This window comes from Penicillium verrucosum (assembly GCF_028828655.1).
Source record: "Penicillium verrucosum strain IBT 35672 chromosome Unknown utg000001l_segment0_segment0, whole genome shotgun sequence".
NCBI lineage: Eukaryota > Fungi > Ascomycota > Eurotiomycetes > Eurotiales > Aspergillaceae > Penicillium > Penicillium verrucosum.
This window is the reverse complement of record NW_026643210.1, coordinates 3,973,204-3,994,254: the sequence shown is the minus strand read 5'-3', so window position 1 is coordinate 3,994,254 and position 21,051 is coordinate 3,973,204. Positions and strand designations below refer to the sequence as shown.

General features: G+C 50.8%; 9 protein-coding genes across 9 annotated transcripts; 3 read left to right on the top strand and 6 right to left on the bottom strand.

Moving 5' to 3' along the window:
* Positions 1-20: 20 nt before the first annotated feature.
* N7516_001487 (COP9 signalosome complex subunit 6) lies at positions 21-1,517 on the top strand (the record flags this gene model as incomplete). Its single annotated transcript, XM_057214209.1, has 3 exons — positions 21-459; positions 527-1,003; positions 1,066-1,517. 3 exons carry the CDS (start codon positions 21-23, stop codon positions 1,515-1,517), a joined length of 1,368 nt encoding a protein of 455 aa, XP_057076092.1.
* A 541-nt stretch (positions 1,518-2,058) lies between these two features.
* On the bottom strand, positions 2,059-3,920 carry N7516_001486 (OSTA/TMEM184 family protein; the record flags this gene model as incomplete). Its single annotated transcript, XM_057214208.1, has 6 exons — positions 2,059-2,847; positions 2,915-3,064; positions 3,127-3,252; positions 3,314-3,608; positions 3,682-3,832; positions 3,881-3,920. The coding sequence occupies 6 exons, from the start codon at positions 3,918-3,920 to the stop codon at positions 2,059-2,061; spliced, it is 1,551 nt and encodes a 516-aa protein (XP_057076091.1).
* Positions 3,921-4,351: 431 nt separating this feature from the next.
* N7516_001485 (SAP domain protein) lies at positions 4,352-6,163 on the bottom strand (the record flags this gene model as incomplete). Its single annotated transcript, XM_057214207.1, has 1 exon — positions 4,352-6,163. The coding sequence occupies one exon, from the start codon at positions 6,161-6,163 to the stop codon at positions 4,352-4,354; it is 1,812 nt and encodes a 603-aa protein (XP_057076090.1).
* Positions 6,164-6,933: 770 nt separating this feature from the next.
* On the bottom strand, positions 6,934-9,441 carry aguA (alpha-glucuronidase; the record flags this gene model as incomplete). Its single annotated transcript, XM_057214206.1, has 1 exon — positions 6,934-9,441. One exon carries the CDS (start codon positions 9,439-9,441, stop codon positions 6,934-6,936), a length of 2,508 nt encoding a protein of 835 aa, XP_057076089.1.
* A 745-nt stretch (positions 9,442-10,186) lies between these two features.
* N7516_001483 (60S ribosomal eL30 domain-containing protein) lies at positions 10,187-10,928 on the bottom strand (the record flags this gene model as incomplete). Its single annotated transcript, XM_057214205.1, has 3 exons — positions 10,187-10,343; positions 10,526-10,680; positions 10,736-10,928. The coding sequence occupies 3 exons, from the start codon at positions 10,926-10,928 to the stop codon at positions 10,248-10,250; spliced, it is 444 nt and encodes a 147-aa protein (XP_057076088.1). The 3' UTR covers positions 10,187-10,247.
* Positions 10,929-11,098: 170 nt separating this feature from the next.
* On the top strand, positions 11,099-12,653 carry met2 (homoserine O-acetyltransferase; the record flags this gene model as incomplete). The annotated part of the gene is made up of 2 exons (XM_057214204.1): positions 11,099-11,135; positions 11,188-12,653. 2 exons carry the CDS (start codon positions 11,099-11,101, stop codon positions 12,651-12,653), a joined length of 1,503 nt encoding a protein of 500 aa, XP_057076087.1.
* A 1,343-nt stretch (positions 12,654-13,996) lies between these two features.
* Positions 13,997-15,436, top strand: N7516_001481 (uncharacterized protein; the record flags this gene model as incomplete). The annotated part of the gene is made up of 1 exon (XM_057214203.1): positions 13,997-15,436. One exon carries the CDS (start codon positions 13,997-13,999, stop codon positions 15,434-15,436), a length of 1,440 nt encoding a protein of 479 aa, XP_057076086.1.
* A 423-nt stretch (positions 15,437-15,859) lies between these two features.
* Positions 15,860-18,519, bottom strand: N7516_001480 (beta-glucosidase; the record flags this gene model as incomplete). Its single annotated transcript, XM_057214202.1, has 3 exons — positions 15,860-17,705; positions 17,782-18,388; positions 18,450-18,519. 3 exons carry the CDS (start codon positions 18,517-18,519, stop codon positions 15,860-15,862), a joined length of 2,523 nt encoding a protein of 840 aa, XP_057076085.1.
* A 789-nt stretch (positions 18,520-19,308) lies between these two features.
* Positions 19,309-21,008, bottom strand: N7516_001479 (uncharacterized protein; the record flags this gene model as incomplete). The annotated part of the gene is made up of 2 exons (XM_057214201.1): positions 19,309-20,309; positions 20,420-21,008. 2 exons carry the CDS (start codon positions 21,006-21,008, stop codon positions 19,309-19,311), a joined length of 1,590 nt encoding a protein of 529 aa, XP_057076084.1.
* Between the last annotated feature and the right edge of the window lie 43 nt (positions 21,009-21,051).

Here is a 21,051-nt window from a genome sequence, read left to right as displayed (position 1 = left end):
TCACAGACTTAAAAACTGAAATGAACACCTTCGTGACAGGTGAAGCTCGCCCTTTGCGCCGCGGGGAAAGCTTAGGTACGCCTCAGGCATCAACATCAAACCAACCAAACATGACCGCATCAACCAACCGTATCTACTACTCTGTCCCTCACCAGAAGTTCTTCTGCATCCCGGGATTACAGCCTACGATTATGGAACCTCCACAGTCTCTAGTTTCTCAGAAGTCATCCGATTCAGGTCTCCATATTCAGCTACACCCTCTCGTTCTCCTCACTGTCTCCGACCAAATTACTCGACACGCTGCCCGACAGCAGCATGGGCCGATAATTGGTGGTCTCCTAGGCCAGCAGAATGGACGAGAGATAACACTTGAGCATGCATTCGAGTGCCCGGTTACTTGCGGACTGAACGATGAGGTTATTTTGCCGGCAGCATGGTTTGAAGAACGTCTTCAACAGTGTACGTGGAACCCCTCACACGACCCATTATGGTTGCTCCTAGCCAATATAAACTGACCATATCATAGTCAAGGATGTGCACAAAGACCCCGCTCTCGACCTTGTTGGATGGTGGTCAACCGCGCCATCAACTGGGCCGAATGACGCCCATCTCCCCCTCCACCGACAGGTCCTCCAGGACTACAATGAATCCGCCGTCTTCCTTGCCTTCCACCCCTCACAGCTCCAAAGTTCAAGTTCAAATGGAGGCAAACTTCCTCTGACTGTGTACGAGAGTGTCCATGAAGGCGAGACTGCGCCCGATGCAAGCAAGGACATGCAGGTTGATGGCGAGGAGCCGGTGCTGAATATCAGATTCAGGGAGCTGCCTTACTCAGTGGAAACAGGGGAATCAGAGATGATTGGTATTGATACTATTGTTCAGGCTTCTGGCACCGCTTCTTTGAATGCGACGCAGGAGCCAACCAAGCGTGCAAAGCAGACAGAACAGACAGAGTCAAATAAGCAGAGCTCACAGGTTGAACTGTCACAAGAGGAGGAAGAATGTAAGTTCTCCCGGTCTCAACACAACTGCTCCTTGAATGGTTGATACTGACCGATTGAAAAGTAATCGCAAGCCTGAGCACTCGTCTCAATGCCGTTCGCACCCTCGAATCCCGCGTCTCCCTCATCAAATCCTACCTCTCCAGTCTCTCGGAAGCAGATTTCAGCTCAGATCAATCAAAGGGCAATACATCCGCCACCAAGTTATCACACCCAATCATCCGCAACGTCAACTCTCTCCTCTCACACCTGTCCATCCTCTCTCCATCAGAGCAAAGCACCTTCACCACTGAAGTACTCTCGCAAAGCAACGATGTGCTATTAATATCGCTACTCGGCCAACTCGGTGATAATGTCAAGGCCATGCGTGAACTAGGCCGCAAATCCGCAGTCGTTCAGGCTACGCGTCATGTAGCCACCGCGCGCAAGGATCCCGCCATGCTACAAAGGCCCTTCAATGACGACTTCTATGGCCAGGGTGGACAGGGGGGTCCTGGTAATGGGATGTATTCGTGAAATTAACCACTTATTCAGTGTTCCCACGATCAGCCCATGAAAATACCCACCCCACAAATGGCAATATGCGGGATCTTGGGCCTAGGATTTGATTTGCTTTGCTTAGATAGGATTGCTTTCTAGGCCCATTTCAAGGCCATTTAGACGAGATAACGAACTTTGTTATGATTACATATTTCTCATTTTTCCCAGATTCAGTCGGTATGATACTACAGGTTGGGTCCAGACGATACTATACAAACAAATGTAAACCCATAGCAATTCCAGGGGCATGTAACACCGATGGGGATATGACAGGTAAAGAAAAAGAATAACACGAAAATAAAAACATGCCGCTATGCAAACAGGCGGGTATCCATACCTCCAAACAACGGGACATAAAGAGAAGTAAAAGCGCAAAAATCTCAAAGTGCTCGTGGGTAGCGTGAGGTAAAAAGAGGAATACGTTTTCAGCTCAATGGCAGAGGAAACATGCATATCAAAGCAAGCCCTGCCAATATGAGATGCATACACCAAGTCATAATTGTATCATGGACATGGATCATAAATGACGGTTGCCAGGGTACGGGGGAGGAGGATGGTAAGGATCCGGCATGGGAATAGGGACTTGTTCGCGGAGAGGACCATCGGATGGGTAAGGGTGGACTGGCGATTCCGAGTGCAGATTGTCATGGCTGTGAAGCGAGGAATCCTCATAGGGTGAGGGGCTTCGTTCATAAAATCTAGACGATCTAGACGATCTAGACGGGTTGTGGACATGGTCATCGAAATCCGACGCATACGGCGAAGTGCCCGTGAGCGCAATCTCGGGATTGGGTTGTGCGTGAGCAAGAAGCACCTCGCCCTCTTCGTAGGGCACGTCGTTATACCGGCCCGTTTGGCCTCCGGACATGGCCGTTCCAGCGCCATGGTAAACCGTTCCATGCTGGGTGAGTTCGCTGCCCTCTTGGGGTGGCTGGAGGCCAAGTGACGTGTCCTGTTGCCGATAGCTGGGGTCCAGCATACGACTTTTGCGGCCGACGAACAACCAGCGGGCACTTCGACCAATGGCTTTGAAGAGGTCCAATGGGTTCATAGCGTCAATCAAGGCCCGTATACCGTAGCGTCCACCTTGGTATACGGACTTGCCGTTGCCGTAGAAATCGGTCACTTCACTTGACTGGTTGGTAAGGGTGTAGCTCTTCCATGAGAAGGCCCAGAGATGGAGTATACCAAATATCGCCATTTCACAGTTGATCATCAACTCTGGAAGCCCAACTTTGAGGTCATTCAGTGCGAGTTTATCAGTCGCTTCGATAGCACCCTCGGAGACTAGAAGGCTGATGAGTGTCTAGAATGTGGAAACACACAAGTTAGTAAACCACTTTATGGGGAGATGATGCTAAAAAGGAGCTTACCGACTGCCAGAATGACAGGAAAATAACGAGCTTAATTGACAGGATCTTCAAAAATGGCTGATGTTGCTTGATGTCTTGACTGGTCTGGTGGTAGAACTGGATCAGGCAGTACATGGCGATGGTGACGGAGACCGATTCAATGACGATTGTCTATCAATAGATTGTTAGCGGACCGAGTGGGTATAAAGGGTTGGTCACCGCTTCAAACGTACCCAGATATGCGCAAATGCGGGATTCAGCGATTCTTCGCAGTATACCCCGAAAGCCTGCGTGACAACGGCAACGATAGTCATAAGAACGCGCATCACACAGTATTGGAACACCCCAACCCAAACAATCTGTACAATGATCAGTTCCCTGGAACTCCTCAACATCATCTAGCCAAGTCCATTATCTTACATTGAACCATGTTAATCCACTGCGTGGAGTCCGCCAGATGCGATCACCACCACAGCATTTTTGAAGCCAATTCAACGGCCAGAGCCATGTCTTTGGTTGGATTCCACGGAAGTAATCCTTCTGGCTGTGTAGATCCGGGGCGATGTAGTGGCACATGAGAGAGAAGAATGCGGAGATACAGAATGCTTCGTAGCAGTCGCCGAGGACCTTAAAGTAGACAGAGTCATGGTAGAAGAATATGCTGAGCCATGCGACAATGGAATAGACGGGGACCATGAATAGGATACGGATAATACTGCGACAGAGACGAGGACCATGTCAGCAATGCTCATATAACGCGTTAACCGCCTTGGAGAAGGGGAACTCACTGTCGCTGTTCGATCGGCTTGCTGTAATGTGTAGCATGTAGCATAATCAGTGCCAAAGATACAACACAGGCGACGATGGCGCAAGCACCGCCCACCAGGAGCGCTAGGACATGAAATGTAACGCCGCCATCCCAGAGTGCAACCTCCTCAACTGTTTCCGATCAGTCACTGCACAGTTATTCAAAGAAGGGTAACAAACTTGTTTGGGTCTCTGTGGTATTACACACTGGCCAGCCCATGATGGCTGGTAAGGTGAAAGATGGCAAAGGTTGTTGATGGAGTGAACCTTGGAACTCTCCCCTTTATCTCTTATCCGGATCGACAGGGGAAGACACCACCAAAGATCAAGAAAAGATTGAAGAAGCAACTAATGTCCATATGTTGTACGCAAGACACGGATAGGGCGTTTTCTTGGCTTATGCACAACCTGTCAGTTCTTGAAAATCTGCCGATTTCTTAGGGATCGTCGGAAGCCGAGAAGGCTTAGTCTTTGATCTATTTTTATTTGCTTGGCTCTTTGATAGCCCCTTGAGGGGTGGACCCTCAACCATACAACTACAATAGTATATATATCTTGGTTCTTTTGATGGCATTTTGCAGTCACTAATAGTTTATTGTACATGGCCAATAACAAGTGTGGCCCAACTGTAAGATGTTTTTCACCGAAAGTTCAGGAGCGCCATGAATCCCCACGTCGTCCACCACGTCCCCGTCCACGAGGTCCGGCACCAGATCGAGGTCCAGGTCCAAATCGTTCAGGGCCGATGTCCACAAACTTATCATCATCTTCGAAAGTAATTCGTCGCATCTCATCACCACCACGGCGTGGGAATGTGCCCTTCTGAATCAGCTCATCGAATTGATCTAGACGTTTATCGGCGACGGGCCGTGGAACGGGAAGATAGTACAGCTTGGGCTTCGTAGTGGTAGATTCGAACAATTCATCCAGAGGCTTAAAACCCTGCCCTGGTCGCGATGGGGGTCCGGGACCCGCGGCACCCGCGGGACCCGCGGGAGGCACGTTGGAAGGGCGACGGTCAAACTGTTCAATATCGCGGCGTGGGCCCAGGGGAGGAGTACGGTTGAAACCTGATTCGCGTCGTCCAGAGGGAGCGGAGCCCACCTCGGCAAGGGTAGCTGTGGTTCCATCATCAGATGTCTCATATCTCACTTCCCAACGGGCAGCAGGGCCAGCGCGGTCTCGGGTTTTCTCTTCTGTCTCAATCCATTCCTTGATCTTCTCGTCAGGGATAAAATCTGCTCGGAGATTTTTGCGGTTGCGTTCGTTGGGCCACACAGTCCCATGAACGGCAGAACGAACCCGCGAGGCTGCTGCGAGACTGGTGAAGCTCACAAAACAGTGGGTTTTGATAGAATCGAGATAGAAGTCAACGATGGCATCAGAATCTGTGGTCTCGGGGGTGGATGCAAGGCTGGCCAGGTGCTTGCGGAGTGCAGCCGGCTGGAGTGGGCGCATGAGGCCGTCGATGTAGAGGGCAGAAGTTGCAGCGTGCAACGCGGGGGTGGTGTCCACATCCTGCATTGTGATGTCTCTCGGGGGCGAGGCAGGGTCGGAGGATGCACCAGCAGGTGGGAACAGGTTACGGAACCGAGCGTCTTGCTTGGTGGGGGGTTTGTGCAAGTCTGTTTGCGTCTCAATGGGTTGTTTGTCTGTGTGGTCCTCCGCTGCTTTTTGGTCTTCAGACTTCAAATTACTGGGCCTCTCGTCGCGAGAAACTGACACCTGATCGTCTTTCAGTAACACACGTGGGGTTGTTTCCTTCGCGCGAGCCTTCCTATTTGCAATCTCTTCTAGAGTAGGAGCCGGGCTCTGGCTGCGGCGTTTCCGTTTGCGTGTATCCTCCAATGCCTCTTCCACTGGGAGAGGTGTGGATAATCCAGTGCCAACCTCAGATGTTTGGGCAGCGGAGATCGATTTTTCTTGGGTGTTCACGGGGTCCACGTTCTTCGCACCTTGAGCTGCATCATCCACTTGTGGCTGGGAAGGTGCAACTGTAGGGGTTTGATCTTCGGGGGTCATTGTCGCTGTTTGTACCTTCTCCGCAGGCTTTGCGACATCTTCAACTTTTTGCGATTTCACATCGGTTGCCGAAACTGCCTCTCCTTGGGTCGACTCATCTGCTTGTATTTGTCCATCTTCAACTCGATCCGATACTGACACAGGTGCTGTTGTTTCCTCGGGTTGTGAGATTGGCTCTTCGTTTGGTTGTTCAAGCTCTTCATTCTCTGGTTGTTCGGGCTGAGACTTTTCTTGTGAAACAGCATCTGGCACAGATGGCTGTGATTCGGTGGGTTCTTCTGCTGGGAGCGCTTCTTCGGTTGTAACCTGGTTTGTTTGTGAGTCAAGCTCAATCAATTTGTCAATGAACTGTTGCTTGAGGCGAAGGCCAGTCTGAGGGACGCCACGCTTCTTGCATTCGGCCTTCAAATCAGCCACTTTCAACGACGAATAGTCACTCATGATGACAAACTCTCCACATCAAAGGTCGATGTAGAAAGTAAAATTTGAATGAGGTGGGATCAATTGCTTCTATCAAAAAGAATAAGACAATTGGTTACAACGCAGGGATTGAATCTGGGGACGCGATGGAAATGCGCGCCGATGATGTAGGACGCTAGCCATATCGGGACTAGCGTAACTCTTGTCTGAACAATCCATGGGATGCAACCGGAGACTTACAACTACCTCTTCTCTTGTTAGCCACTGATCAATTATTTAAACTCATGCTGCTCACTTCTTCCGATGCTCCTGTATATAGTGCTGCCTCGAGTTTAGTTGATAACACTGACGAAATATCTCGTTATGATTCAAGTACGGCCAGAGTAAGTACGCTTTCCTTTCCTCTGGAGGCGTTATCTAAAAACACCCAGTCACTTTATATCCCCCCTCGCATACCTGGAGGTTGGCCCCAATGGGAAGAAATTTGCTGCGCCCAGCGTGATAATCCAAAGCCTCCGGTGTTGTTACAAAAGTTCGCCCGAAATAATTTATGTGGTTGACGACGATGTTGGGGATATCTTTGGCCATATCCTTTAGTACCTTCACAGTGGGGACTACTCTGTCCTTATTGCAGCAGCCGATAAATCGAGTCATGCTGCATGCGAAAATTTACTTTCACTCTTCCCCACCTATCTTTAGAAGATTGTAAGTAGTTGAAGTATAACACTGCAGTTGGAGAAACAGGCAACATGGATATATTCATAGCGATCTAGTCATTGACAATAATAACTCTAATCTACAATACCCGCTGGTAGCAAAGCCACATAGTCCAATGGCGCCGGCTCAGTCCCATTAGGCATACCAACAATCTTCAAAGTATCACCCTTGTGAATCTTGACACCCCGGAACTTAATACGAATCGCCGAATGCCCATCCAAATAGATAGAAGGTGTGTGGCTAAAGGTATCCTCACTATTACCAACCCATTTACCAATCTCCTGATTATTCAGATAGACATTCCACTGCGACTGGCCACCGTATACATCGTAGTAATTCACTGCAAGGTCATAGGTACCAGAGGGAAAGTTTATTTTGGTTGAAGCGGTGCCAGCAGTACTGTTGGAAGCTGTAACAATGGCAACCGAACCAGAAGCTGTTTCGAAGGGGCTGACGGCGTAAGTTTTGTAGCCCTCTAACTTCATGTCTTCCGCTTCGATGCGCCATGGGTGGTGGCCAACACGCTTGGCCTCATCAGGGATCCCAGAAAGATTGTAATAGAAGTCATTGATAGCATCTCTCCACACAATCGAGTGACCACTCTGGTAGTCTAGGAAGTGCCGAGTATGGTTGTATCGCTCAGTATCAATTTTGCCATGAAGTGATTCCCACTGCGTAAGGAAGGTCTGTGCAGTTTCCGCCCCGCTGTAGTGTTCATCGTAGAAGTGCTGAATAACGGTCTTCCCCGAGTGCAAACGATGGGTGTATTTCACATGGTGAAACCACAGTAGAAGATCATCGGGTGTGGTGTCGATGTTCTCATACATGGCAGCGATTTCATTCGGATACTGGCCCGAAAAACCTGTGCCGTTTGCCACTGTCCGATCCATTCCAATGCTATTTTGGTCTGCGCGGGTCCATTGGCCCCATCCATTGTTGTCTTGAGATGCAGGGCTGGGACCATAGTGAGTGTATATAATATCTGTCAAAGTCTGGATGCCCAAATTCCCACTGTATTGTTCATAGGCGGGCCAAGATTCCATGGACATGCGAGTGATGGTGTCAAGTACCTTCCGGTCGAGCCCAAAGGTCAGTCTGATCCAGTCTTGCAGAATGTCTTGGGCATCATCTGCTGGGTTCCAAGCTAAGCGACCATAGGCATATAGATTTGACATAGACAGGTGGCTACCAAGCCAGGTGGTGTTTGTACCCACGTTGACAACAGCTGCTGATCCACCCAGTTTGCGATTAAACCGTTTACCAGCCACGATATCACGAACAAGCGATGGCTGGCCGTCGACACGGAGGTCAGAGTCTAAGATCGTCTTCCAAAGGGGAGCAACATAGACCAAATGCGACTGCTGTCCAAGATATTCTTGCGTAACTTGCAGTTCAATGGCCATGCTGGTGTTGAACAAATTTGCAAACAATGCCGATGCTGGCTCACGGACCTGGAAATCAATAGGTCCGTACTTGATTTGGATCACCACATTGTCGTCAAATTCGCCATCTAGATCCTTGAAAAATTCCACAGCAGCCTTTGCACGATCATCCGTCCAGATTGATTCGTTTAGCTGATTGTAGACAAACGCGCGATACATAACAATGCCACCGTAAGGTTGAACTTCTTTGGCGAAAAGGTTCGCGGCATCTGCGAGCGTTCTGTTATATGTCTGGGGGCCTGGCTCTCCCTCCGAGTCAGCCTTGACCAGGTAGCCAGCCATATCAGGAACTCGCTCATAGACCTGGGTTGTAATATTAGACCACCACTCGATGACAGATGCATCGAGGGGATCAAAAGTGCTGAGCCCTCCATACGTTTGAGGGGAAGCGAAATTGAGCGATAGGCCGACTTGAATACCGTATGGGCGGAAGACATCAGCGATTCGAGCCACGCCGTCGAGGTTCCTGGAATTCAAGAGGGCAGCATCCGCATTGACATTGTTGATGACGACAGCATTGATTCTGATCGAGGCCAACAAACGGGCGTATTCAGCAACACGGGTTAGGTCGTCGACGATTTGACCGTCCTTGAAAAAGATAGAGGAGCCACCATAGCCGCGTTCGATTCTTCCATCCATGTCATCCCATTGATTCACCCAACGAATAGGCGCAGAAGGATTGGATGCATATGCGACCTTGGAAAAGTTTCCCTGTGCAAGCATCGACAAGTACTCAAAGGTGCCATAGAGAGCACCCCTCTCGTTTTGTCCAAGGATTTGAACGTTTCTCCCCTTGGTATCGAGCCAAAAGCCATCTTCTTCCAGTTCGGGTACATCTTTCACATCGCCACAGATTTCCCGATATTGATGAACCGTGCCAACAACAACCGAGGAGGATGTCTTGCACTTGTTGTGTGTGACTTGCACACTCTTCCCATAAACACCTTTGAGACCACTCTGCAACTCTGTCCCCGCGATATATACCGGACTTGTCTCAGTCGCATTGAGAGTGACGATACTCGAAGGGAGGTTGGAATGACATTGGCCTGAACAGGGCAGAGATGCGTACCGCAGCCAGCCGTTGAGGCCGTTCTCAGCGGCTACAACGCCCAAGGAAGCGAAGAAGAGAAGCGCACGCATTGTAGCCACAGATTCTGGTGCGGGGGAACATATATCTAATCACCCATTGCAGATCAAGTTCCCCCTTTTATATGGAACTGGCTGCGAACATCGGGAGACTCGCCGATGGCACATAATTGTCGGAAAAACTTCAGGCTAAATAAGTATTCCGTCAAAGCTAAGTAATACAGGCTATATGTACTTATACTCTTTCCCCGCAAAGATTGCGGAGTCGTGTGGGGGTTGTTTTGGCATGCCCATAAAGGCTGAATTTCTTCACTCCTAATGCTCACCCACTAAGTAGGGTTTTAGCTAGGTTCTACCTCGGAGACTCGAAAAGAAAAAGAAGACCCAATCGAGAAGAAGATGTGTGGACACCTTGTATATGAAGGGAATCTAGGATTCACGTTGGGATTTCGGGTCTGTGAACTCAGATTGTCAATCTATTCGAGTTATACCCAAGCCACAAGGCTTTTCATGATAATCTACAATGCTGTTGGTCACTGGGTGTAGCTTGAGGCTAGTAGGTAACCAACCATGAAATAGAGATCATCAGCGGAACGAAGCCAAGCCTCAAGTTGGATAGGAACGGGAGGACTCTTAATAATGGAATGCATTCTATGTGTTACATTTTAGGCTATTCTACGAAATGGCGGACATCGTCCGAAGACGATCCCATTTAACAAAGTGGTGAAGTATCTTGGCACGCTTATGTAGAATACGCCTAGTTTAGAAGACCCGTAATTCATCGTTATTCGTGGAAAAATTTTGTTCAAGAATGGTTCAATATTCTATTTTTGTTTATGGCTCGCAACAGGGCGACACGCTTAAGCCTCACGGCTCAGGATGTCGGAGTCACCGGCATCGAGGATGGCCATGGCGGAGCAGCGGAAGAGCTTACCGCAAGCGGTACCGAGCTCAATCTATAGGGCGAGTTAGTCCAATTCGCTCTCCGGGATGCCTTGCGGTGATCCCTTCGCTGAGCAACTTCACTCTCCGAAGTGGTAGTTTTGACCGACTTCTTCTCCGAGTAGTGTAGCTGATCCAAGGTGCGACAGCCAGTTTTTCAGGCTGCCGACCCGAAGGAAAGGGGAATGGAACGTACGTTGTTGCCGTTGAAGTGGTGAACGGGGGTCTTGGCGAGCATGGCGTAGTACTCAAGCTCGGACTTGCGCAGAGGAGGGCAGTTTCCGGAGATGAGGACGAGCTTGGCCTTGCCAGAGCGGAGAGTCTTCATGGTGGACTTGGTACCCATGGTAACTGAGAGAAGTTGTTAGCGAATTGCTCATTTGTGCGATCGAAACGACCTGCTTACCCTTGCCAGACTTCATCACAAGCGCCAGGCGCGAGGAGAGGGTGTCACCGGACTTCTTAGTCTTGACCATTTTGAATTTTTTGAGGGGTTGGCTCGTAAGAAGGTTTGTTGGATGGTTGGCTACAGAACAAAAAGAATTCGCACAGATAAAAAAAAGGTCAAGTGTGGAGCGAGCCCTAGCCCCACGTGACATGTTACACGTGACTACTCACCGCTTTACTTTTCTGCCAGCGGGACCGGAGGCTGCGGGGTTTTTGACTCACTCGATTTTGTTACTACAAGTACACCCTCTTTTCAATTTCCATTGCTTGTTTTTTTCTTCATTTTGCAAATTTGCCTAGTTTTGTTTTAAATATTTCTACAATGGCTGAAACCAGCAGTGCCCCTACTGCGCAATACCGTCAGTCTATCTCCCCCATTCTTACCTAATGAACGGCTACTAAATCCCGTAGAGAGAGTCGATTCGCAACCTGAGAACCCTTACGCTCAGTTGATTGAGGATCAATCGATTGCGATCATCCCTTCGTTCAAACTCGAATCCGGTGTCACCCTTTACAATGTCCCAGTCGCATACACCACACGTGGAACACTCGCTCCCAGTGGTGATAACGTGCTGGTGATTTGTCATGCTCTTAGTGGCAGTGCCGATGTCGCTGACTGGTGGGGTCCTCTTCTTGGTGGTCCTGGCCAAGCATTTGATGTCTCTCGGTTCTTCGTGATCTGCCTGAACAGTTTGGGTAGCCCATACGGAAGTGCAAGTGCTGTAACCTACAAGGATGGTAAGCCTGAAAATGGCTACTATGGACCCGAGTTCCCCTTAACGACTGTCCGTGATGATGTCAACATCCACAAACTTGTCCTGGATGACCTCGGTGTGAAGCAGATTGCTGCGGTGGTCGGAGGATCCATGGGTGGAATGCTCACGTTGGAATACGCATTTTTCGGCAAAGATTATGTCCGAGCTATTGTGCCAATTGCGACTTCAGCACGCCATTCCGCATGGTGCATCAGCTGGGGCGAGGCACAGCGGCAGAGCATCTACAGTGACCCGAAGTATGACGATGGTTACTATGCCTTTGACGACCCGCCATCCACCGGCCTCGGTGCGGCTCGCATGTCGGCCCTCCTCACTTACCGTAGCCGCAACTCCTTCGAGTCTCGGTTCGGTCGCAATGTACCGGATCCAACCAAGCCGCGAAACATCAACGGCACCGAGAAGCTCCCCACTCCCCCACCGAACGAGCACTGGGCCATCCACAACGACGGACACCGTGGTGGAACAACTTCACGCTCGGAGAGTAGACAAGGCTCACCGGCTGCTGTGAACGAGGCCGAGGTCCAGTTCATGGATCCGCAATTCTCTGGCACCAAGACATTTGCCCCAGAAGTCGACACAAAGCCCAAGCTGACTGCATCCGGCCGTCCTCGCCCACCGACCTACTTCTCTGCGCAGTCATATCTTCGTTACCAAGGTGATAAATTCGTGAAGCGATTCGATGCCAACTGTTACATCGCCATGACCCGCAAGCTCGATACGCACGACGTGTCCCGCCGCCGCGGCAATGCCAGCGCCGACTCTGAGGATACTGTCCTCGAGGCCCTCGGGTGCGTACAGCAGCCGGCTTTGGTTCTTGGCATCGAGTCCGATGGTCTGTTCACCTTTGCGGAGCAACAAGAGGTTGCCGCTGGCATCCCCGACTCTCGCCTCAAGCGCATCGATAGCCCCGAAGGCCACGACGCGTTCTTGCTTCAATTTGAGCAAGTTAACCGCCACATTGTCGAGTTCTTCCATGAAGTCCTGCCCGATATCATGGCCAAGTCCGGCGCTGATGGTGCGGCTGCTGTGGCCAGTGTTACTAAGCTGATGAAGAGCAGCACCTTCGGGGAGGCGGAGGTGGAGGATATCACCGCTTGGTAAAGCGTTGAAATCACCAAAAGTTATTGTCAGGCGCAGTTCTTTCTGCAGCCCATCCCATGCTCTAGTCTGGGTCCTGAATCCCGTGGAGGGGTCCGCGACCGGATAGATGTCATGGCGCATCAGGGGAAGTAGGTTGCCGTTCTTTTTTCCGTTCCGCCAGTCAGGGAGATGAGCATCCAACTGCCTCTCCCGTCTCTCACTTGGCCCTTTGTCCTTGTCCGAGAAGACTGTCAAAGAAGCATCCAACTGCTCTCCATCAGACCCACCCTCTGGGTCAATTTCTTCCGGGGGGAATACTCGCTCCACTGGAGGTGATGGGTCCGTATTCGGTATTGATAGCCATTGGTTATCTTTGCGACACGAATGTCGCAACGTTTAAATTAAAGAAAATAAATAGAAAAATCACATATCTGGATATCTGGACATAATATGTGTATTCATGCAGACCTCATAGGGTGGTAATCTGTATATCTAAGTCTCTATGCCCCTGCGTATGGTTAGTTAGGACTTTTTTAAGATAAGTTGGGCCGAGCTGAATGGTCAGGAACAAGATTAGGTGGCGGTGCTTGAAGGTGCGCTATTGAAACCATGTACTTACCTAGCTAGGTATGTTGTAGATAACTATGGAGTACTGTATTTTATTTCCTTATAATAAGACTTGTCTAGATGTTCCAAGGCGTCAAAGACCCCCAAAAGGGTCACCAAACACACACTAATGTACATGGGGCTAACTACAACAACACAGATGGGCGCTTAGACCCTAAACCTATTTAACTGAATAGCAGAATAGCAGAATAGCAGAATAGCTGAATAGCTGAATAGCTGGATAGGATTGGATAGGATTGGATACTATAATGTCTTGGATTTGGTGTTGGTTATCTCCTAGCCCTATCAGACTAGTTCTAGTAACCTGTTGTACTATGAATTATTAGGATTGTTTCAAGTACTTATCCTTTTTTTTTAATTATAATTATTATTATAATTATAATAACAATTATTATTTAATTAGCCCATATGCCCAGTCTCTTTAATGAGATTCTCTACATTCTTCTTCCCCCGCATACCAGACAGTTGTACCGACAACGCTTCTTTGAACCTTTTTCTTGATATTCACATAGTTAGGGAAATTAGGGAAATTAGGGAAATTAGGGAAATTAGGGAAATTAGGGAAAGAGGAAATTGCCCTGAACTTGAACTGCAGGTGCATTGGAGACAACTTGAATCAGCTCTTTCCTTTGTCGCTCTTTCCTCAGAACATCTCTTTCATCTTTTTTCCATCTTTCGATTCCTTCGTGAGACCTGAGACCATCGGAGCATAAACAAAGGACATACCTATTTCCGAGATGGAGCGCAAGCTATCAGAAAAAGCAATCAAAATACGCCACCGTCTGACCTTCACCAAAAGCAGCTCCGTGCGTGGCCTGGAATCAACACAGATCTCACCCATTGAAGCCCGTTTATCAAGCAGTCGTCCCCGGTCAGCTACCAATCCCGAGTCTCCCACCCATGACGAGCCAACGTGGGACACTAGGGACACCAGCGACACCAGCGACACCAGCGACACCAGCGACCCCGATCCCCTTCGGGGCTACAGTTTCACAGATGAGCCAGGTTACTTCCGCCCTGTATCGCCGTTTATCGACCGTCAAGAAATCGAGGAAGACCTCGAAGCGGATATCAAGCATGCATGTGCCTTACTATCTCACACAATTGACCGTGGCATTCCAGCCGGATTGTCCTATCGGAGCGCCATGCCACTCTTGACAGAGGGACAAAATCCCGCTGGTCAGCCTGGTGTCGATGTAGCTCCTTCATCTTTGACACAGAACGTCATTCCTCTGTCTGCGCCCAAACAAATCAAGCCCGAAACAGAAAGCACGAAGAGGTATGATTCCGGCGTTGATATGAGTTTCAATTCTCCTAGCCAACCAGATAGACCATACGACAACAGCGTATCGCGCAGAAATAGTTCAGCACGGTTCTATAACAAACAACCATCCGCTTCACCACCACACAGTGCCTCATCAGAATCCCGTCTCCGAAGCCAGAGTCTAGCAACAACGATCGAAGTAGATAACCTACGGGAGCGATCCTGCTCGTCAAGCCCGGTTCCATTCCCATACAGTCCTCCGCAATTCAACAGCGAGTGGCCATCCAAGCCAACGACACTGGATAGCCCAGTCAGCTCGCTCAACGAAATCGACACGAACACGAATACGAATGCGAACATCCCTGGCACATTCTCACCAGTCATATCCCCACAAGAAGCACCATCACTCGGCGGAGCAGGCAGAACCTGTATCCATACTAGCAGAGACATCCAACGCCCCACCGACGAAAAAGAACCGACAGCAACCCAAGCCAAAAAGCCAAAGCAAGTGGCCCGCTTCTACAGTTCCTGCAATCAAACAATAGGAGAATCCAACTCCCGCGAATGGCCGAATAATTTCCGGGATGATCGGAACCCAAGTATCTACAGCAAAGCCTCACTACCTTCATCGCTGGGCACTGGAAGGGGCACAATGTCGAGACCCGAAACAGGTAACTCGAAGTTGGGTCGTACATCGACGAATGAGGAAAATTCACCTGGCGGATACCCCCGTGGGGTGTCTCACTCGGCTTCTTATTTGGGGGATGAGTACAAGCACCAAGAGCGTGTTACCTCTGTTGCTATGGCCGGTGTGCCGGTTAAAAATAACCGGCGCAAGAAGGCTTCGAGTTTGTTGAGGAAGTTGACTGGGCTGGGGACGAAGGAGAATGACAATGAGAATGGAGTTTACTGATTGAAGCTGGTGGGTTGGGCGTTCGGATATGCATTACAGGGGATATGAACAATGGCCTTGATTCCTTTACCCTGGGCGTATTCGTATCCTTTGCTGGTTATAGATGTCTGTTATGTTCGATGTATATACCCTTTTACTGTTCCTCTTCTTTTACCATTTATCATATCTAGTATGTGGTTTCTGGGGTTTTTCATATGTTTTTATTATTGTTTGATTTTGCGACTTCATATCCAGCTACCTTTGCCATCGTCCACAGCCTGGCTTGGGATGTGAAGACAGTTAAAACACCACAATACAATTGTATGCAGTTCATAATAAAAATTAAAAATTCCATTCGGAATATCAAAAACCGTGTTGGACCAAAAATCCCGCATAAAAAACAACATCAATCATGAGACATGGTCCTATATAAATATCACAGCCCTACAGACCAAGCCAGAACCTCGTCTTGCCAACCTCAAACTCGCCACGTAGCTCTTCAGCCCCCGTACCCGTAACAAGAACCTGATACGTCCCCTTCTCCGAGATCCACTGCTCCCGCTCCTCATCCCACCAGCTCGTAGCCAACTTCTTCTCAACAACCAACTGCACAGTCTTACTCTCCCCCGGCTGCAAGAAAACCTTCTGGAAAGCCTTAAGCTCACGCAGAGGACGACCAACATCAGTCTTCGGAGGCACGATCCAGAGCTGCACGATCTCGGCGCCAGCAACAGAGCCCGTATTAGAGACAGTCACCGACGCAGTAACAGGCTCACCGGACTCAGTGTAACTTTTCTGTTCGGCAACAGTCTCGATGCGCAGATCGGAGCGCGCAAAACTCGTGTATGACAGACCATGTCCGAAAGCGAAGCCCGGCGCCACATCACTCTTCTCGAAGTACCGGTACCCAACGTAGACATCCTCGCCATACAGGACGCGGCCGCGCTCGGATCGGAAGTTCAGATACGAGGGGTTATCCTGCAGCCGGCGGGGGAAGGTGATCGGAAGCTTGGCGGAGGGGTTCACGTCGCCGTACAGGACGTCCGCGATACCGTTTCCACACTCGTTGCCGCCGAACCACGCTTGCACGAGGGCTTTTGTTTTGTCTGCCCACGGCATCGTGACCGGCGTGCCGGACTGAATCACCACAACTGCGTTCGGGTTCGCCTCCAGCACACGGCTGATCAACTCGTCGCTGCCTGGGGGTAGGTCCATGTGTTCGCGGTCGTGGCCTTCGGTCTCCCATTCCAGGGTCAGACCGGCGAAGATGACGACTTGGTCGGCGGTTTTGGCTTGCTCGACTGCGTTGGCGATTAGTTCTTCTTGGCTGACTTGTCGGCTGGCGCCGAAACGGAACCCGCCTGGACCGAAGGAGACAATTCCGCGTGTGTCGAGGTCTGAGGTTGGTGCGCTGCCGAACCGGAAGAGAACCTTGTAGGACTGGCCAGCCTTGAGCTCTTTAGTGCCGATCTCTTCGATGGTGGCTGTGCCGAAGAAGGCCGAGCCTTGCTTCTGGTTCTTCGTGTTGTCGACGACTACTTCGCCGTCGATGAGCAGTTGGCCTGTGCCCACGACTGTCACGCCGAAGTCGTAGACTCCGCTCTCCTCCGGTGTGAAGGTTCCTTCCATGTCGACGTAGTAAGTCATGGACTTGATCTTAGGGTTGACGTAATCCATCAGGAATCCGGAGGATTCGAGCAGATGCAACTCGTCCACGACCTGTCGGTCCTCGCCAGAGTTGGGGTGTTCGTTGTAGACCTTGAATGTTAAGCCGGGCTTTCCGTCTGCAGTCTTCAACTTTGGACCTAGCAGCGGCAGATCCTTGTGGGAGTACACGCCCTGGCTGTACTTGACTTCTCCCTTGGTCTTGGAAGAGACGCCATCGAACGGAGTGACAGTGTAGTATGGAGCCAGAGAGGCCGAACCACCACCGCAGTACGCAGCAATCTTAGCGTTGGGTCCAATGACCAGCAGAGACCCGTCTTTCTTGAGGGGAAGAATATCACCCTCATTCTTCATAAGCACGACAGACTCGGCAGCAGCGCGACGCAGCAGAGCCTGGTCTTCTGGTCGGTTGAGGGCCTTCTCAGGTGCTCCCTCGGGAATGCCCAGGGGGTCAACCCAGTTCACCAGGTTGAGGATATTGCGCACGCGTTCATCGAGCTGGTATTGGGCCACCTTGTTTGACGAGACAGCGTGCGCAAGAGCCTCACCACGCCAACGAGGCTTACCGGGCATCTCAATGTCAAGACCCGCGATGATGGCATCAGAGGTACTGTAGGTACCAAACCTACAAGTCAAAATGCAATGTAAGCCTCCTAATATCTAAAGCAGCTAGCAGAATGAAATCGATCACGAATACTCACCAGTCACTCATAACAAGACCTTCCCACCCCCACTCCTTGCGCAAGATATCATCAATAATAGCCTTATTCTCACTAACATGAGTTCCATTAACCTTATTATAAGCAGTCATAACACACTGCGAGCGACAAATCCGCATAGCCAACTGGAACGGCATCAAGTAAATCTCACGCAGAGCACGGTTAGTCAGAATACTGTTAACAGCCAATCGCTCGTGCTCCTGGTCATTGCAGACGAAGTGCTTAAGCGTAGCAGCAACGCCCTTATCCTGCATTGCCTTGCAGAAGTGACCGGCCAGCGTACCAGAGAGTACACCATCCTCCGAGAAGGACTCGAAGCCACGCCCGCCAAGCGGCGATCGCTGGGTATTGATCGTCGGACCTAGCACGACATGTGTGCCTTTTGCGATGGCTTCTTCGCCCATCAAGGCGCCGACTTCAGAGAGCAGCTCGGTATCCCAGGTTGCGCCGAGCGCTGTTGCGCATGGGAAGCATGCTGCTGGGATCCCGTTGAAGAAGCGAGTGCCACGGACGCCATTTGGGCCGTCGGACATACGTAGTGCGGGGATGTTTAGGCGTGAGACTGGTTCTGTGTGCCAAAAGTCACGACCTAGTGGGATGAGGTTAGTTTTTTGGGTGGTCATATTTTGGTAAATGGATGTCGGGTTTACCAGCTGTGAGGGCTACCTTCTCGCCGAGAGTGAGCTCCTCGATGGTTTTCTCAACGTCAATTCGAGCCATGATGAATGTAGTTTTCTTTTCTCTTTTTGGGTGTATATCAATTGCTCATACTCTTGCTCAACTGCTCTGAGACAAGAGTGAAGTTATTCAATATTTAGATTGAGATAAAATAGACAAGTAGTATAGTCAGTATATGAAAAGGAAAAGAAAATCATTAGAAGCAATAGAATCAATCCTTTTATACCTAGGGCTGGAGAGTCAGGTCTTTTCCCTTGGAATATATGAAGTGTCAGATTATGAAACCAACCCGTGTAGGCGGGGGAAGCTGTGGGTGAATGTCCAATGACGAGGGCTACATGAGATATCGAATTGGTTAAACAAATGATATCTCAAGATATCCAAGAGATAATCCACTTGCCCTCTCAATAGGTCACGGAGGTTGTTGCGACACCGAAGTTTGGCCGACAGGGCAAGGAGGGGCAGAGATGTCGGAGGTTCGGCCCGCTGTCCAGAGAGTAACGGAGACATACGGAGCAATGAAGTACAGAACATTCATCGATAGAAAGAAAAGGATTAAAAATAATTCTGCAAGATCCTTGAATATTGCATTTCTGTTACGTTCATTTAGAAAAGAAAAGAAGGGGAAAAAAAAGTACATGTAAAGAAGTGAAGTGGTTTGGCCCCAAACACCAGGCAAAATGCAAAGACAAGATAGGAAACAGTAGAAAGTCCAGTGTAGGGGGAAACTTGAGGTTCGTAGCGAAGAAAACATGAAAGGGGGAAATAGAAAAACAAAACAGCAAAGCTCCATCATTCCTTTTAATAGGGTATCATGGTAAATAGTGAAAATTACGCTCCTCGACGAGGACGCTTGTTGTCATTTCCCATTCTCATGCCACGTCCACCATCAGTGTTGTCGTCAGGACCCTGTCGACCACGCTTACGGTGCCCGGAGCCTCCAGAGCTGCTGCCACCCTCGCGCTGGTGATCCCGGTCACGTCGATCGCCACGGCGCTCACGCTCGCGGTCCCGATTGTCGGACCGGCCACCCCGGTCACCTGAGTTGAAACGACGCTCGTTACCTTCCGGCATGGGGGGAGGTGGAGGAGGAGGAGGTGGTGGCGGTGCATCCATGGAGGACGGAGGTCGCAAACGGCCTTCAGTATCATGAGTCTCATTGGTACTAGGGGTTGGTCCAGTCACTTCAGATGGTCCATCCGGGCGGTCACGTCGGTCTCGACGTCGCAGCTCTTCGCGTGAGCTCTGAACCCGACGCAGGGTCTCACGGGGCTCACCAGTGCCCTTTTCGTCACGGCTTCCACCTCCTACATCGCTTCGACGGCTACGTTCGCGATCATTTCGACGGCCATCGCGTCGATTGCGACCACTGCCGCTGCCATCACGACGCTCGGGCTCTTTCTCGCGAGTAGGCTCTGTTTCACGGCTGCGACCGCCAGTTGGTCCAGAGCGACCCGCCTCGGGAATGGCATCATCAATTAAGTCACCACCTCGGCCACCGCTGGGTCGGTTGCGGGATAGATCTTCTTGGGGTCCGGAAGGACCCATAGGGGGTCGGTTTGCAGGCTGAGACGATGGTGATTCCATGGTGTTTGGTGGACGGTTGGCGCCTCTTCCGCGAACAGGAGGAGGGTTCCCACCCCGATCACCACCGCCGCCACCACCAGACTGTTGGAGCATATTGTTGAGGCCTGCAAAACGTTTATCGCCGCGGCCACGCTCCCCGCCGAAGCCTTGTCCAAGCGGTCCAGACTGGGCAGACTGCGCAGAGGGTCCTCGGGGTGGTTGTTGTGGGCCTAATCCGCGAGGGCCTGAGGGAGCAGCGGCGGGTGCTGCAGGTTCATTGACAAGATTTCTAAGGCGATCTGGGTGAACCCCCGGGGCAGTGGTCGGGCCCGCGGGTTGTGTTGGGGGGCGGGTTGCTCGGGTACCCCACGCCCACTTTGTCGGGCAGGGCCTGTGGGTGTCTGGCGTTCCGGGGCGGGCAAAGTAGCATTGCTGGAGCTGAGCATTGGAGGGGCTTGTCCAGGACCGTTGCGTCCACCGCGTCTTCGAGGGCCAGCAGGAATCTCAGATGGAGGCTCCGGCTGCCGAAGCCGGCCATGAGTCATATCAGGACCTGGTGCACCGTCCCTCGGATCAGCTTGTCGATCCGTGCGAGGGCCCCTAGGGAGATCATCAATACGGGAGGATGGAGGGAATCCGGCAGGTCTGCGATCATCGGGTGGAGGGAATCGTTCGGGGCGGTTCGGCAGGTCCGCAGGTCTGGGTGGCGATAGAGGGCGTGGCGGATAGGCCCTCCGATCATCTTTCTCTGGTCTGGATTGATCTCCACGTCGAGGAATGTCGACCGGGCGGTCCATGTGATCAGGCATCAGCTCTCCCCGCACAGAGGGATCGCGGCCATGGAACGAATCATTGGGTCCGGTCCCACGCATGCGGCCAGGCCTATCCATAGGCCAACCATTCTCGCGAGTAGAACGAGCATCACGGGGTGGTCCACGCATAAGATCATCAGCTGGAGGTCTCATGGGGAAGTCGCGATCACGTTCATTAAGATGCTCGTTGAGACGT